Source organism: Nicotiana attenuata, chromosome 4 (assembly GCF_001879085.1).
Source record: "Nicotiana attenuata strain UT chromosome 4, NIATTr2, whole genome shotgun sequence".
Lineage (NCBI taxonomy): Eukaryota > Viridiplantae > Streptophyta > Magnoliopsida > Solanales > Solanaceae > Nicotiana > Nicotiana attenuata.
The window spans coordinates 12,219,037-12,234,314 of record NC_031992.1 but is presented as its reverse complement, the minus strand read 5'-3'; the positions used below and the strand labels follow the sequence as shown (position 1 = coordinate 12,234,314).

Sequence of the window (15,278 nt, the reverse complement as noted above, 5' to 3'; positions counted from 1 at the left end):
TTAACCCCCTAGGTGAATTAAATAAATGTATGTAACTATCTGTGGGGGCTACGTACGTACGTGGTGACGAGAGTCTGTACGTAGCTACTATTATGCTAATTGTTCCGGTAGTTTAGGACCCGTATCATGCTATACTTGCAATGCTTGCGTCCTAACTTGCTACTAAGATCACTTAAGTCATGCTGGAAACTGGTAAAACAAATATAGACGGCTATACTCACTTACTTAAGAATTTGTATGAATTACTTTACTGTAAATGGGAAATGTGTGCTTCCTTGAAAATAAATTATTATTTGTGGATCGGGCCGAGCGCCTCGGTATTAAATAGATGCATCTATGGTTCGCTCCATTCGACCCTCTGGCAGTGCACAGTTTAATATTATATTGGACCGGGCCGTACGACCTCGGCACAATGTGCGCATGTTATTTATTTGGAACTTCTCGTGATTTACACTGCTTAAATGCTTTAAAATGTAAGTTGTTACATAATATGACTGAAATTGACATGTTGTTTATGAAATAATATCTTAATTCTTCCTGTTCTTAAACTGTCATTATTATTCATGCTATTCATGCTTAGCGTAACACTTAAATTATATTATTATTGACCCTAGTAAGTGTCAAGTCGACCCTTCGTCACTACTTCTTCGAGGTTAGACTGGATACTTACTGGGTACATATTGTTTATGTACTCATACTACGCTTCTGTACTTAATTGTACAAGATCTAAGGCAGGTGCATCTAGCTACTCGCCGGCGCGCATTCCTCATACTTGATCGAGATTTCACGGTGAGCTGCCCCTTTTGAATCGTTCAATAGCACACCGGCGTCTCTCCTTTTGTTTATTACTGTCTATTCCATTTCAGGCAGTAGGATAGTTATACTTTTCTACATTCTACTAGTTGCCCTCGTACTTGTGACACTAGATTCTGGCACACACATTAGTATACTATTATTTTTGGGTTGTATTCCTAAAATTAGGATTTCCTTTAGTCATTCCCGTTTCAGTTGCTTTATAAATTCGTTATTTATCGACTGTTTTAAATTCAAGTTAAGTAAATGTTGGGATTGTTTAATAAAATAAATGAGAACTCACTAGTTGATTAGTGTTGGCTTGCCTATCAACGGTGTTGAGCGCCATCACGACCTATAATGGAATTTGGGTCATGACAGCATCAATTCCATCATTGACAGCCGTTAAAAAGCTTTGAAGCTTTGAATTCGAATTTGAATTTTCAAAAATCATTATTTGTTTGGATTGAGTGTTGTTGCAAACAATTGGGAATATGGTTTGGAGTTTATATCTCAATTTTGAGGGTGTTCTGGTGAAGATTAGACTTGATTTTGGCTGAATTTCATATTGAAACTCGAAGAAAAAGACATGACATACATTATACTTACGAAATTGTAGTAAAATTGAATTATGTTGTTTATATATTTTTATTTATTTAAGTATTGTATGAAAGTCGAATAATATTGTATAAAAATTATATTTAAGTTGTATGATATTGTAGTTGTATATAACTGGGTAGAAATAATGTATGAAAAATTATAGATAAGTTGTATAATATATAATTAGTTGTATGAAATTTATTTTTACTATGGATAAATCGGATATAAAATATACAAAAGACATATTGTATAAAAATTATATTTAAGTGGTATGATATTGTAGTTGTATATATTTGGGTAGAAATAATGTATGAAAGTTGTAGATAAGTTGCATAATATATAATTAGTTGTATGAAATTTGTTTCTACTATGTATAAATTAGATACAAAATATACAAAAGACATATTGTATAAAATTTATATAAAAATATTATTTAAGTTGTATGATATTGTAGTTGTATCACCTCACCTCCTATTAATCAAACCAAATAATATTTAACATTTCTATTGTTGTTAGCACAAATGTCTTTTTACCTCTTGGTTTTTGTCCTGATTAATTGTGTTAGTCTTTTTGGTTTCTACTAGCTTGCATATTGATGCTATTTTGTTAGTGGCAATTGTGTGCGAGAACTATTCCTGATTATGCTTCAGTTTGGGATGATACTTTCAAGACTGGAACTGATTGTGGTGTATGAATAGTAGATTCTGGTTCAAATCTGGATAAGGGATGAGGGTTGCTCTATATAAAAATAGCTAATTTATGATGAATCGATTATTTATTATTGGAACGATAGGGGGCTGGATAGAATGGAAGGGACATAGAGTCGACTCCATGTATCCAACACGTTTGGGAATTGCCGTATGTGGAGAGAAAGGGGAAATATGAGAGAAAAACGGAAAAATATATATTTAAATCACTTTATTGAAGACACTAATAATAGAGTGTGACAGCCTTTAAAGAGTATTGTATATATTTTCCATTCTAAGCCGTGACCTACATATCTTCGCTGAATGCGACTCACACAAATTGCATGTACTAACGATCCGTTAAAAGCAACATGGCTGGAAGTTTTTAGCAAAAAAGTCGACATTTAAGAAGACAACCTACGTTAATCAGAAAATTCAAAAATCAGCTCACCGTTTTTAAGGATTTATCCTTCGACTATATACAAACCTAAAGAATTGTGTTGAAATCATCAAGATGGTAGAGCTCAAATTTCTTGGTATGGATTTTGGTTGTGTAATGGGATCCCTTAGCAAAGGTGATTTTCCAGAAAAAGATTGTTTGCTTCCCTTAATATCCAAGCTCCTGGGCTACGCCATTGTTGCTGCCTCCACCACTGTTAAACTTCCTCAGGTATTTTCCTTAAAAATCCAGTCTTTTTTTTTCTTTTTTTTTTTTTTTTTTTTACATTTTATCGTGTCCTACTTTAGAGACTTACAATTTATGATATTTAATTTCCACCCACTTTAAGTTTTCTATATCTTGAATCTCATCTAGCTTAACAGCTGATACTTAATCACTGTCCCATTTTTATGCAAGGTATTCATGTGGGCTCAGATTTTATGATGTTAATCTGACTTGGAAATATTGAAGGAAAATATTAAGGTGATAACTGAAAAGTAATCAGATAAAGAAAAATCTGAATATTTGAATTATTAAAAGTTGTAAAAGCGGTATAGAAATGGAATAGTATCAAATGTAAGACATACAAAATGGAAAGGGTGCCCTATAAATTAGGATAGGGGAAGTAATATTTATATATTTTTAGGTTAAAGATTATGTAGGTGAGTCGTCCGGTGCTGCTTCTGTGATCTTGTTGTACATTTCAGGTGAAAGACAACGAAATTTTTGGGATCTTGTTTTTCCCAAATTTAGGAACTACAAAGATTTAACATAGGGTTATGGGTTGGTAAGCTAAGTTGTTTAGGCTGTCATTACTGTCTTAATTTGCACGTCTATTGGCTATAGCGATTCACAGATTGGACTAAGTGTATCACATATCCCTTCTCTTCCTCTTGCAGATATTAAAAATTTTGCAGCACAAAAGTGTTAGAGGGCTTAGTGTTGTGAGCTTTGAGCTAGAAGTAACTGGTTATACCATTGCTTTAGCATATTGCCTTCACAAAGGACTTCCATTTTCAGCTTTTGGAGAGTATGTTTTTCTTTTGATTCAAGGTATGTACAACATATGCATCTTGCTTTCGGAATTCATTTAGTATTCTATTCTGATATGTTGAGAAGGCGTGGGGATGCAGCTAGGGATGGCAAGCGGTGCGGTGCGGGCGGTGCGGGTTGTGTCTTAACCCGCAAAATTTTAACCCGCCCCGCCCCACATCGCATTTCCATCCGCATCAACCCGACCCGCGCTCATACCCGCATCCACCCGCCCCGCCTAGATTCCTTTTTTTTTTTTTGCTGCAATTTTTTATGCCTAACCTAGGTGGTTTTACTTAATAATTGCAGCTGTTATGCCTGAAAAAGCTTGCTTAATCCATAGTGAGCCACTGCCGTCACATATTATAAACAAAATAATTTTCTTATTTGATGGGTGGTGTCGAAGTCAAAAGAAAATGTTTGTTACAAATTTAATACTGTGTATTATAATTAAATTACAAGAAGAAGGATAGTTGTTGAATTTTCATGCTAGACATTTCTGTTTGTCTAATATGCTGTAATTATTTTGAGAACGAGAAAAGCAATTCGAAAAGATAAAGAAGGAAAAAACTATAATATACAGGTAGTTTGTTGCTTTCTTTTGCTGTCTCATATTATGAAGAAGCTTACTCCATATCTTTATCATCTGTGCTTTCTTTATGTCAATTGTAGTGATCATATGTGTCCGAGAGAATACATTAACAGTTAATAAATTGATGTTTGAGAGTGAAGACCCGCAACCGCCCCGCAACCCGCAAGAATTTTTTTTAAAATCAAACCGCCCCGCACCCACATAAGCTCAAACCCACACCGCCCCAATGCCATCCCTAGATGCAGCTTCTCAAATTTGCATTGGAGTCCTACTGGTTTGAGTGCAGAACTGTTTGGTTGTGGTTGTTTTAGCTAACCATGCATCTGTTTCTATTCTTCCTTTTCATTGACCAACATTCAACCGGTTTGGGTGCAGAAGTGTAGTGGTTGTTTTAGCTAACCATGCATCTTTTTCACTGGTTCTTCTTCATTGAACAACCAATTCAATTCCTTTAAGCAGTTCTGGACAAGCCAAATGGCTGATGATCCGAGACAGCAGCTGGACATTTGTTTTCCGAGATTGGAATAAAAGATGCTTGTAGTAGCATGGTTTTTGTTAAGCAACAGCAAGTCTAGGCCTCAATCCCAAACAAGTTGGGGTCGCCTATTGCTTCATTTAAGCTCAACCCATGTCATCATCATACCATGATTTTTCTTAAGCGTTTGAACGAATATCTAGATTGTACCTATTTACCCCAATTTACCTTTTTTGAGTTCATCATGGCAAATGATATGATATGGTAGTTTGGTTATTCACTCCTTTGTCGATAGAGTAAATCACCTTCATTTCATTGCACTTCAATATCTCAATTTCTTAGTTTCTTATGTTTTCTTAAATTGTGTAACGTGTCTCGTCTATAAGTTCAAATTGTTAGTGAAATATACTTTAATTTTGCAAAGCACCCCTCATTTGCGGGTTTGATTCTTCTTTTTGTTGAGTCAAGTGTGGAAATATTTTGCTGATGGGTAATAGGCTCAAACCGTGTTGAATTGATGATGTTGAAGGAGATACTTTTATTTATTTATTTTAGGTCTGCAAGACTGCAAGATCATCTTGTGCTTTTTTACTTGTTGCAGCTATCATTTTGGTTGCGATCATCTATTATTTTTCTCAGCCTTTGGGAACAAAGACATGGATTAGAGCATTACTGTATCCTACCTCCCCCACCTTTGAATTCGTAAAAAGTGTTCCGTATAAATTAGCCATTTAGACTACTCTTTTTTGTTAATTTTAGGTGCTCCTTCAGATGAAATTAGAATCTGTTGTTCCTCCTATTTAAATAAACAGATATTTTGCTGTAGCTCCAACTCTTTTGGCAGGTCAAATTGATCCAATCCTTTTTGAGGCCTTATATGTAAGTGGTGATTTATAATTCCCGTCTGTAAAATATTTTTGCTCTCCTACCCTCAATTAGTAATTTTTTGTTTTGGTAGACTACAATGCTCCAAAGATATAGATCTCTTTCATAAGTGGATTCCACAGAAAGAGTATACCACGGCTCATTCTTGTCTTGAAATAATTTTTTGCAGGCCTCTCAGCATGCAATTTTTCTTTTTGCAAGGATTCCACAGATCTGGAAGAATTTTAAGGTACTTATTCGTGTGATGATGGTTCTCATTTTAATATTGCTGTGATGTTGAGAGCGGAGATAACAGATGGTACTTTTGCAGATTTGACTTGCATATGGAGTGTTTCTAATAATGTGATGCCGTTTTACCTATAAACTTTTCGCTTCTGGTAGCATTAAGCTTTTCGCTTATGGTTTGACGACTTGTCATTGTGTATGTAACATGTCAACTCTTTTGGGATGTTAATTATCTGAAACTTGATCCATACTGAAACATACTGTGTTTAATAAGTATATGTTGTAACATGCAGTTTCCTTGCTCTGCACTATATTGCTTGAATATTTTCTACTCTGTCAATGGAAATCATGCCAAATGTGATGGAATTGTAATGAGAGGGAGGGAGCTCTTATGTGAATGCTTTTAAAGCAGATGATAAATAAGTGAGATAAAATCATTGACCGTCCATGCAAGTACACATGAAGTTTCATACCTGATTGAATTCTTAGATTTATTTATCCAATGATGTTCGACAAGAATCACTGCACGTGCAGTTACATTTTTGCAAAGTCATTCTTTTCTGCCAGCTACTTGATTTAATAATTCTTTTTTATCCTTAATGTTGTTTGAGCAGAACAGAAGTACTGGGGAGCTAAGCTTTTTAACCTTTTTTATGAACTTTGGTGGTTCCATGGGTAAGTTGACCATTGAACTTCTGGTTGCACTTACAAAATATTGAAGTTCTCACCCGCTCTTTTCCTCTCTATATGGCAGTTAGAGTGTTTACCAGCCTACAAGAGAAAGCTCCAATGAGTGGTATGCTCTGATTTTCTTTTATCTAAACCTCAATTATGCAAAGTGCTCGCTGGATATGGAACCACTGTGGCGTAATTTATTTCCAGAATGATAAAACTGATGCGTTCTTATTTTGCAATATAATCTAATTTTTCAAATGCGCATAACAATGATTGATATACTAAATGGTTCTGCTGTATCACCATCATTGCTAATTACTATGTTAACAATTCTCTTCTGCTAGAGTGGAATGTGACATCGGCTCAGTTTGTCCAAATCAAGTATCGTTAAGATGTTTTAGGGGAGAGAAAAGAAAATTTAATTGAAAACACTAGATGAGCTTGTATGGGATATTTTTTTAGATCAATATCACTCACGCTTTATTCCTTTCTGTAGTTATGGTGTTTGGAGGTGCAGATGGAGAAGAACTAAATCTTTTTGTGACCTTCATGGTTGTTTTATAGCATTTATTTGGAAGTATACATGCAACCTTGGGAATTAGAACTGGAGTGAACAAATTACTTGAATGCGATATAAAGAATAACCTTTAATAGTGCAGGTAGTTGAAAATACTAAGAAATTTCAAAATACTAAAAGAGGAATTTTCTTAGTTGATATGAGCTGATGTGAAAGATTTTGGACATACATAGTTGAGGAGACGTGTCCATTTGCTAGCTGAATCCTTACACACTTAAATATACTTAAACTGGTGTTCTCACTTCTAAGATATATGAAATGCTATTCTTTTGGAAGAAGGATTTTCTAGCTGATAGGATTCTAAAGTTAACAAGAAAAGCCTCATTTTCTATCCTCTGTAATGGTGCCAATTCACATCCTATCATTATATAATCTTTGTAATTTGATCAATTCTGTCTCTTCGGGGACATATGATAAAATTGTAACTTGATCAATCCTGCCCTTTTAACTCCGAGTTTGATTTTGTTTGCAGTTGTCATGGGATCTGTGATTGGTATACTGATGAATGGTACCATCTTGAGTCAAATTCTCTTGTATCCAGCACCAGCACCAGCACCTAAGAAAGGGAAGAAGACAGATTAGAAGTTTCAGCTTGGTATGCTGGGAATGGCTTTGCTACTTCTTTCTCCGGCACCATGGAGCTCAATGCAAGGATACTCGAGCATGAATACTGTCCTTCATTTGCCCATGTCATCTACTAAAGTATCTGACATCGATTTGCCTAGTTCAAAATTTAGGGTGTTTCGCAAATTTACTTCAAAACTAGTCCTCTTGAATTTTTAGTTGTCAACTATACATGAGTCATGAATAGAGTAGTTCATTTATACATGTGATTCCCCTGAGAATCTGTCATAGATTTGCTTAGTTCAAAATATAGATTGATCCATGTCCAAATTAAACTTCAAGGCTAGTCTTCTTGAGTATTTGAATTGTTACATGAAAAATACCGAAAAAACACTTTGGTATGAAAATTTCTTTTTGTCCCATTACATATATAGAGGCCTTTGGTAAAGATCAGCTCTGTGAAAATATATCATCGACCTCTTCACAATTACAGATTCAACGTTCAAGCTTCAAACACATGCATTAGAATGCTTCTAACAGTATCCAGAATATCCTCCTCGTTGCACGACGTGACAAACTTAACCCATAGAAGAATGGGGAATTCACTCTTCTGTACTGGAACTGTGATCAAATATGCAGCAACCATTATAGACGCGGCGAGATGACGGGGAGAAGTATTAAAAGATGAAATCTCCCCCTTTTCATAGAGTAAGTCCATAATATCCATACAAGCTTCAATATTTAATTGTTCTCCAACTCTAGCAACTTCCCTCAATTTGGTATTTAGATCTTCTAAGAATCTGAAGGCAATGCTTCTTAACATACCAATCTCAAATTTCAAAACCTGCATTAGCACTAACTCAGCTTCTAGAAAATCCTTTGTTGTAAAATGCTGCTCTGTAATGGTGTTGTCGGCTAAAGACTTGAAACATTTGACGTGAAGTGGAGGAGAATCGTGTATTTTGGTTGAGATCCATAGTGCAGCGAGAGCAAATAGCTGCAAATTGCTTTCTCTGAGAGGCGGCTGTAGGAGCCAGGTTTTAGCAGCGTCGTTATTTCCTTGTCTGGAACTTAGAGATGGGTAGAATCGATCGGCGAAAAGTGAGAGTGCCGAGTATTTGACGATGGGTGAAACTTGAAGCTCCTGTGCTGATTGAATCAGGAATTCTACCACTCGACCTCGCAAACAACAGCAAACCTCCTTCTTCATCCTCTCTGTCGTTTGGAATCTGGAGATAACTTTCAAATTCGTTTTCGTGGTTAAAGGCAGAACCTATTTGTCGAAATGCCTAAAAGAACCAAATGTAACGATCAATCGATTTGAAATCATAAAGGAAATATGAGTATGATTATCAATTGCTGTAACTCAGGGATTGTTCTAAACTTGAAACTATATCCAAAATCGCACCAAATACTGAGTAGCACGTTGCATCAGAAGATGGACGGATAAATTGCTAAACCAATCAGCGGATCGGAAATCTCAATTCAAATATGGAGCTCATATTCCTGTCGCAAGTGTTCATTCGACTAGTCAAGTCGTCATATAAATACATACCAATACTTATAATAAAATAACATCGTCAAGCGTAACACAATTTAGAGATAGAAGTATCAAATCCCAGTAACTGGATTCATTTTGATTACCCGCCGGTGAATAACTTTTTAAGCAAGCTTAGCAGAGTGGCTTTTTGAAACCAGCTCTCGCCCCTTATCTCCTCATCTTTCTATTTATAAGCCACAACTTACTTCAACTTTTTAATTTCCCATAAGATCTCCGAAGCTTTTCTAGCCACTATAGTTTTCTTTTTGAATCTATTGTACTAATACCACTTCCTACTCGCGGTTATGGATTGAACGAGATTCAAGCTGGGGAAATGGTTGAATTTGACAGCAGCGTGAAAGGAAAAATTGCCTTGTAAAGGTCATTCATTATTGGGGAGTGGGGGCAGCAAGAATACTGTATACTATTTATTTATGAGTTTCACTTATTCGTGATTTTGGTACAAAGTATGATGACACGCTGAGAAACTTTCTGATCTTACTATTTTGCAAATAGCAACCAGCACAAATCCTCAGAGTACAAGAATAAACTGCTACCGGTAGTTTGAAGCCCGGAAACAACAATGCAGTAATATATAAGCCGTTTTTTCTCACGTTTGGATTTTGAGAGCTAGAGCAAATATTCTTTTTGTTTTTAAATAACGGTGATATTCATGCTAACTTGAGCACGCTGCAACTATACCATCTATTTACCATCAATACATGGTGACTTTGCCCACTAAATCTAAGATAGATGAAAAGAAATTGCTTAACATTTTGTCTTACCAAGATGTGAACCTTGGTCTCCCATAATTTTCACCCACTTTATGGACCACAGGGTCGCATGGGTAGGGCTAGAGCAAACATTCTTAAAGATCAGCAGACCAAACTGTAGCACTTGGTTCGGACTCGAACAAAACATATAGGCTTCTGACATTACATTTAAGATCAACACACACTATGGATGCAGCTTAATGCAAAATATTGTCAACAGATTCAATAATAATCTACTTGAAGAAAATTGATTGACAGTATACAATGGATAAGGAAGAGTTTGATGAACAAAGCAAAGGTACGAAATATCAAACAAACAACAACAATATTTGCAGACATTCTAGAAGCAGAAACCTTTGGGGGGTTTGGGGGGGGGGGGTGGGGGGGAGGAGGAGGACAGGTTTCTTGTTTCCAGTTTTTTTCCCCTTAATCAACCACAGGTGATGACAGTTGGTCAATTTCAAAGCTTAAATCTAACATCTTATACATTAATAAAACCAGAATCAAGCAAGCAAAAGCTTACAAACCAATCACTAAAACACCATTTACATATGATGTGATGCTATCGAGTCCTTGGGTAAAGCAAAAGAAACAAAATATTCTTTAAGGTACAACTATTACTTCAGGTTTAAAACCTATAACAGAAAGCTTATCCTATACATAGTCTAGATTTTAAAAACAGATTGTCGTTGAGAATGCATAACAGAAATCAAGACATACCCAAGAAAACTACCAACCACTGCAGTTATTTTGACCACTGGTGCAAGACAGTAATAGTCTTAAAACAACAATAATATTTTGACATCAAGCAAGATAGAGAGGAAGCAAAAAATCCTTCCGAAACACAAGCAAATTCAGTGGTTTAACCACCAAATCAACTAACTAAATCCAGTGTCTCATAAGAGTGAGTTCTCAAGTCATAAAAAATCAACCATGAGAACACACATGAATAAGTCATAAGGAATGTTCACTGACTTGGATTTAGTGGTGGAGAAAACCTAATGACCCCATTGTTTAAAAAAAAAGGAGATATATATCAGTTAAATTTTCAATAACTGAAGAAAGGATAATTCTCCACAACCCTAAACGTGCATGTAATTACCAATCATGCAGCATAGCCGAAGTTCTAACAGTATTGGTGATAAATTAACTATAAGTAATAGCACTCAGACCAATAGTTTCAGTAATCGAATGACCAACAAGGCTTTGCCTGTTAGACCAACAATGATAACAGAATCTGAAGATGCATCTCAAACAGGCAGAATATTACTGCTATATACGGTAAAGACCCAAAAACACTGTAGCGGTGGAAGATAACATCCAATACCTGCTATCAACCAAAGCATGAAGAAAACAGCAAAATACGGTTCACAATATCATAATTATGAGGCGGTCAATTAGTTAGATCAGCAACTTTTAATTGATTGTCGCACCTACTTTCGAAGAGTAACATTCTCCCATCACAATATGAACTAATCAGTGATGCTGCAGCTTAATGAACCAAATCCAAAGGGTTTTCAGTTGCTTTAATATAACTTTTTTAATAGGAAACTCTAGTGAAAGCGACACAAGCCATAACTAAGCTGAAGAAATAGCTCATCGTGAAACCAGACTAAAGGACAGAAGCTGGTCAAGAAGCCAATAAAAAAAAGCATGCAGAAGAACAAAAAAAATGTTGTTTTCCCTCTAAATTAGCTTCAATCACCCTTTTCTGATAAAGTTAGCTGATATACTCATTTTGATTTAGCTAAATGATTGTAGACAATGCCCGCAAGAAGCGTATGACTGAATTATGGTCTTCAAGGACAGCAGTAGAGGAACTGGTATGAATAATCACTACACAAACCATCCATGATCTCCATTCTTATGAAGGATTCCAATTACATGAAGTCACCAAAATTTTCTTAACTAGAACAGAACTAATCAAAAGCCAACATGGTATCACGCGAACTCACTATTTCTTAGCCCCAAACCCAGAGTTTAACTTAGCGCTGTGTCATTGTGTCTATGCAAAGTAAAGAGCTTCTAAGGAGTCAGAAGTACATCTCAACACCCAAAAAGAACCAGAGAATCTACTGAAACTATTTCTTTACCCAACATCTAGAGTTGAAACCTTGGCTTAAACAATATCTTGATCTAATAGCAGAGTTAATATATATTCTAGTTCTCAACATGTTTCCCAAGTGTCATCACAAGTCAAATAGGGTACATTGAGAGGATGATAAAGAAAGATCATTCCGACAAACAGGCTATACTGCATTTTAAAATTTATTGTAGCATACCAAGGCCTTGAAACACTCTTCCTTTTTCAGTTAGGAAGCAGCTTTGACTATTCAAGCCTGACTTTTCACCATTGTGCTTCATTTACCAGGTGAATCACACTATTGCAAACTTCCCCTCATTCACCAAAAATAAAAGAACAATTCCTGCTAAGGGCACGCCCCAAACCCACATGATTTGAGTGGTGAATAAATGAAGCACAATATAATATAAAAAAGTACAACGTTAATTAGGTATAAGCTGTGGAACAAACAAGCTGTAAGACTACTGAATTTTCATAAGAGGTGTTTAATGAAGTTGATCCTGAGTTCAGGCTTTAAATCTTCCCATGATATCACGTCATCAATAACATAGGAGTGAATCAAAATCTTGACTTCCTATTAGCTTAATGCGTTTATCATAGTGTATAAGAGAAAGCAATAGTATGTCTCTTCTACTGCATTTGTTTTTCAGTTTCCTGTTCAAATGCATTTGATATGTCAGGAATATGTGTTCACATTATTGAATCTTTGGTATGGAGCATATTTATACTGAAAACTCCGCAAAGCACAAACCACAAAACACATTAAAAAATCACCAACTTTTGGATTATAACCTTTTCCTTCCTTTCTTTTTCAGAAGATAGCATGTTCAGTCCTCTCCCAGTAGAAGTTATAAGAACTCCACGTAAAAGAAGCATATAAGCCCAAAAAGAGCATCACTAGTACATGAGGGAAAAGAGGAAACTCAAGGACAAGGTGCAACCATAAAGGCTGAACCGGTTGTTGCATTAACCAGCACGCGAACTCAAGAATATATAAATGTAATAAGAGCCAAATAACTCCAATAGCAGAATATTTGAACATAACATTGATCTCGGTCAGCTCCTTTTTCTAAGTATTTCTGGAACTGGAACTCCCACCAAAGCTTGACCACCTTCTGAATGTGCAAGCCACCAGATGTCTTCCCGTTGTAAGTCCTAGCCTTGCCTTGAAGGAATTGGACCTCCCGGTACTGCTTGACGCAATATTTGCACCACCTACTTGGGCGGCCACCTGCCTATTTTCATTCCCAACTTCAGGGACACCACCATCACTGGCGCTTGCATCGGGATTTTCAGGTTCAGTTGCATCCAAGTTCACGGCCACAGAACCCCTAGTGGTCCTCAACCAGTCTGCACTTTCAGAAGTCACCAATCTACACTTCTTAACCTTTACTTTTACCAAATTCGGACATCCGCCAGCAAGCGCTTCCATACCCTGATCGGATACTGGGCAACTCTTTATACAGAGTTTTCTCAAAGCATTACATTTTGCAGCTATGCATGACAGTTCAGGATCCCCAACAGTTTCACTTCCACACAAAGCCAATCTCTCTAAATTCAAGCAATTCGTAGCCAGCTTCTCCAAACTAGCACATGTCGGGTTCACACCGATTAAAACCAACTCTTGTAAGTTGGGGCAATGCTTTGCCACAGCAATTAACCCTTCATCACTTATCCTGTTAGTCTTCCATCCATCAATATGAAGCTTTCTTAAAAGCTTACAGTTTTCAGCAACAGTCTTTAAACCAATATTAGTACATTCAGGCGTTTTCACAAGGTGCAGAATTTCAAGATTTAAACATTTAGAAATAGCAGCAAGACCAGTGTCACTTACCTGAAGCCTCTCAAGATGAACTTCAACTAGTCCACAGCTGATTTGTTCAGCAATCACTTCCAGAAGCTTATCCCAATCTCCAGAACACCGGAATAGCTTAAGCGTCCGCAAATTCTTCGATCCAATAATTAACGGTCCAAAACACTGTCCATTATACAGTTCCTTAAGGCATACAACTCTTAGAGAACCTCCTGCAACACCAGGACCAATCGGCTCAGCCGCCGCGCCATCTGTGATGCCACGTAGGCGCTTTACCGACAACTCTTCCAGCGCCGAGCAGTTATTCAACACGGCGTTCATGCCTTTAGCTCCAAAAGCACACGATCCACAAGATAGCTTCTTCAAACCCTTGCAATTCTTCGCGAAAGCTTCCATTCCAGCATCAGTAAGCTCACGGCACGATCGGAGCTTCAAACGAGTTAGGTTCCGGCACCGTAACGAGATAAGCACCAACGCCTCGTCACCTATACTCGTAGATCTACGGTCACATTTCAAAGCGAGTTTCGTGACCGAATCGAACCGTGAAAAAATCAAAGGAACCACCGTCACAAGGTCCGATTGCGCGTTGAGAGAGAGACGGTGACGGCTCTGACCTTCGACGCGGAGCCAACGGCGGCAGACGAGGGAACAACTTTTCCGGTCACCTGAGCTAAGAGACTGGAAAATGCAAGCTAAACACTCATCAGGAATATAATTAGTATAATCCAAATCTCCGGCTTCGAATACATCAACAACAACATCGTCGGAATCGTCGCTATTCTTCATGGAATAAACTGGCGACGAAGATCTGAATTTGATACGGTTTTGAGCTCCGGCGACGGTGGAAGCTGATTGACCCATCCACCACTAGCCAAAAAGAAGGAAAAAAGCTAACTATATCCACTTGTGGTGAATTGCTATTTTTTCCACTGTCCTTTTGTCTTCGTCTTTTTCGGGTGAAGAAACTGCATTGCGGGTGAGAAAGCGGACCTCAAATTAGAATTAGTTCGGATTTTGTTCCAAGTTTAGGCAATTTGTTAGGGCCAGGAAAGTGTTAAAGATTAAATTACGTTTTAGGAAATGGTTGTTATATCTGATTTCAGGGGGGTAAAACTTGAACAAGAGTCAAAAGTGCGTGCCGTGTGGACTACCTAAAAGCTGCAAGTAGGCGTGCCTAGTAAAAAAAAAACAGTTTGATACATGAAGCATTTTGTATTACAAATTTAGAAAAATATCACATCTCAAAGAATAATAAAAGGTAATTTTACCTAAATATAATTATTCACGGTTAGAATCCGTAATTTAAAAGTCACAAAAAAATAATTTTTTTATTGTTCCAATGCTCCTTGGGTTGAAAGTGAAACATAACAAAAGAAAGGATCTCACATGTGTATCGTGTGTCTACGCAATTGGATGCAGCTATGCATTATGATTTATGACTTTTTGACCTCGAGCCTTGAACTTTCACAATCACATTTTCTTCTTTTTCCTTTTACTTGTTTTTAAATTTCCTTCGAATTCAGCCTG

At 36.8% G+C, this 15,278-nt stretch overlaps 3 protein-coding genes across 3 annotated transcripts; 1 reads left to right on the top strand and 2 right to left on the bottom strand.

Annotated features, from left to right (window-relative positions):
• On the top strand, window positions 2,388-7,883 carry LOC109225014 (mannose-P-dolichol utilization defect 1 protein homolog 2-like). The gene is made up of 8 exons (XM_019389606.1): window positions 2,388-2,748; window positions 3,417-3,570; window positions 5,218-5,290; window positions 5,429-5,495; window positions 5,671-5,730; window positions 6,341-6,401; window positions 6,481-6,522; window positions 7,451-7,883. The coding sequence occupies exons 1-8, from the start codon at window positions 2,593-2,595 to the stop codon at window positions 7,558-7,560; spliced, it is 723 nt and encodes a 240-aa protein (XP_019245151.1). The 5' UTR covers window positions 2,388-2,592; the 3' UTR covers window positions 7,561-7,883.
• Window positions 8,031-9,774, bottom strand: LOC109225015 (cyclin-J18). Its single transcript, XM_019389607.1, has one exon. It carries the CDS (start codon window positions 8,750-8,752, stop codon window positions 8,045-8,047), a length of 708 nt encoding a protein of 235 aa, XP_019245152.1. The 5' UTR covers window positions 8,753-9,774; the 3' UTR covers window positions 8,031-8,044.
• Window positions 12,699-14,836, bottom strand: LOC109225013 (F-box protein At1g47056-like). The gene has a single exon (XM_019389605.1). The coding sequence runs from the start codon at window positions 14,610-14,612 to the stop codon at window positions 13,008-13,010; it is 1,605 nt and encodes a 534-aa protein (XP_019245150.1). The 5' UTR covers window positions 14,613-14,836; the 3' UTR covers window positions 12,699-13,007.

Coding starts and splice junctions, on each gene's coding strand:
- LOC109225015 (XM_019389607.1), bottom strand. CDS start 8,752: ATGAAGAAGGAGGTTTGCTGTTGTTTGCGAGGTCGAGTGGTAGAATTC.
- LOC109225014 (XM_019389606.1), top strand. CDS start 2,593: ATGGTAGAGCTCAAATTTCTTGGTATGGATTTTGGTTGTGTAATGGGA. Junction 5,291..5,428: donor ACATGGATTAGAGCATTACT/GTATCCTACCTC, acceptor TTAAATAAACAG/ATATTTTGCTGTAGCTCCAA. Junction 6,523..7,450: donor AGAGAAAGCTCCAATGAGTG/GTATGCTCTGAT, acceptor TTTTGTTTGCAG/TTGTCATGGGATCTGTGATT.
- LOC109225013 (XM_019389605.1), bottom strand. CDS start 14,612: ATGGGTCAATCAGCTTCCACCGTCGCCGGAGCTCAAAACCGTATCAAA.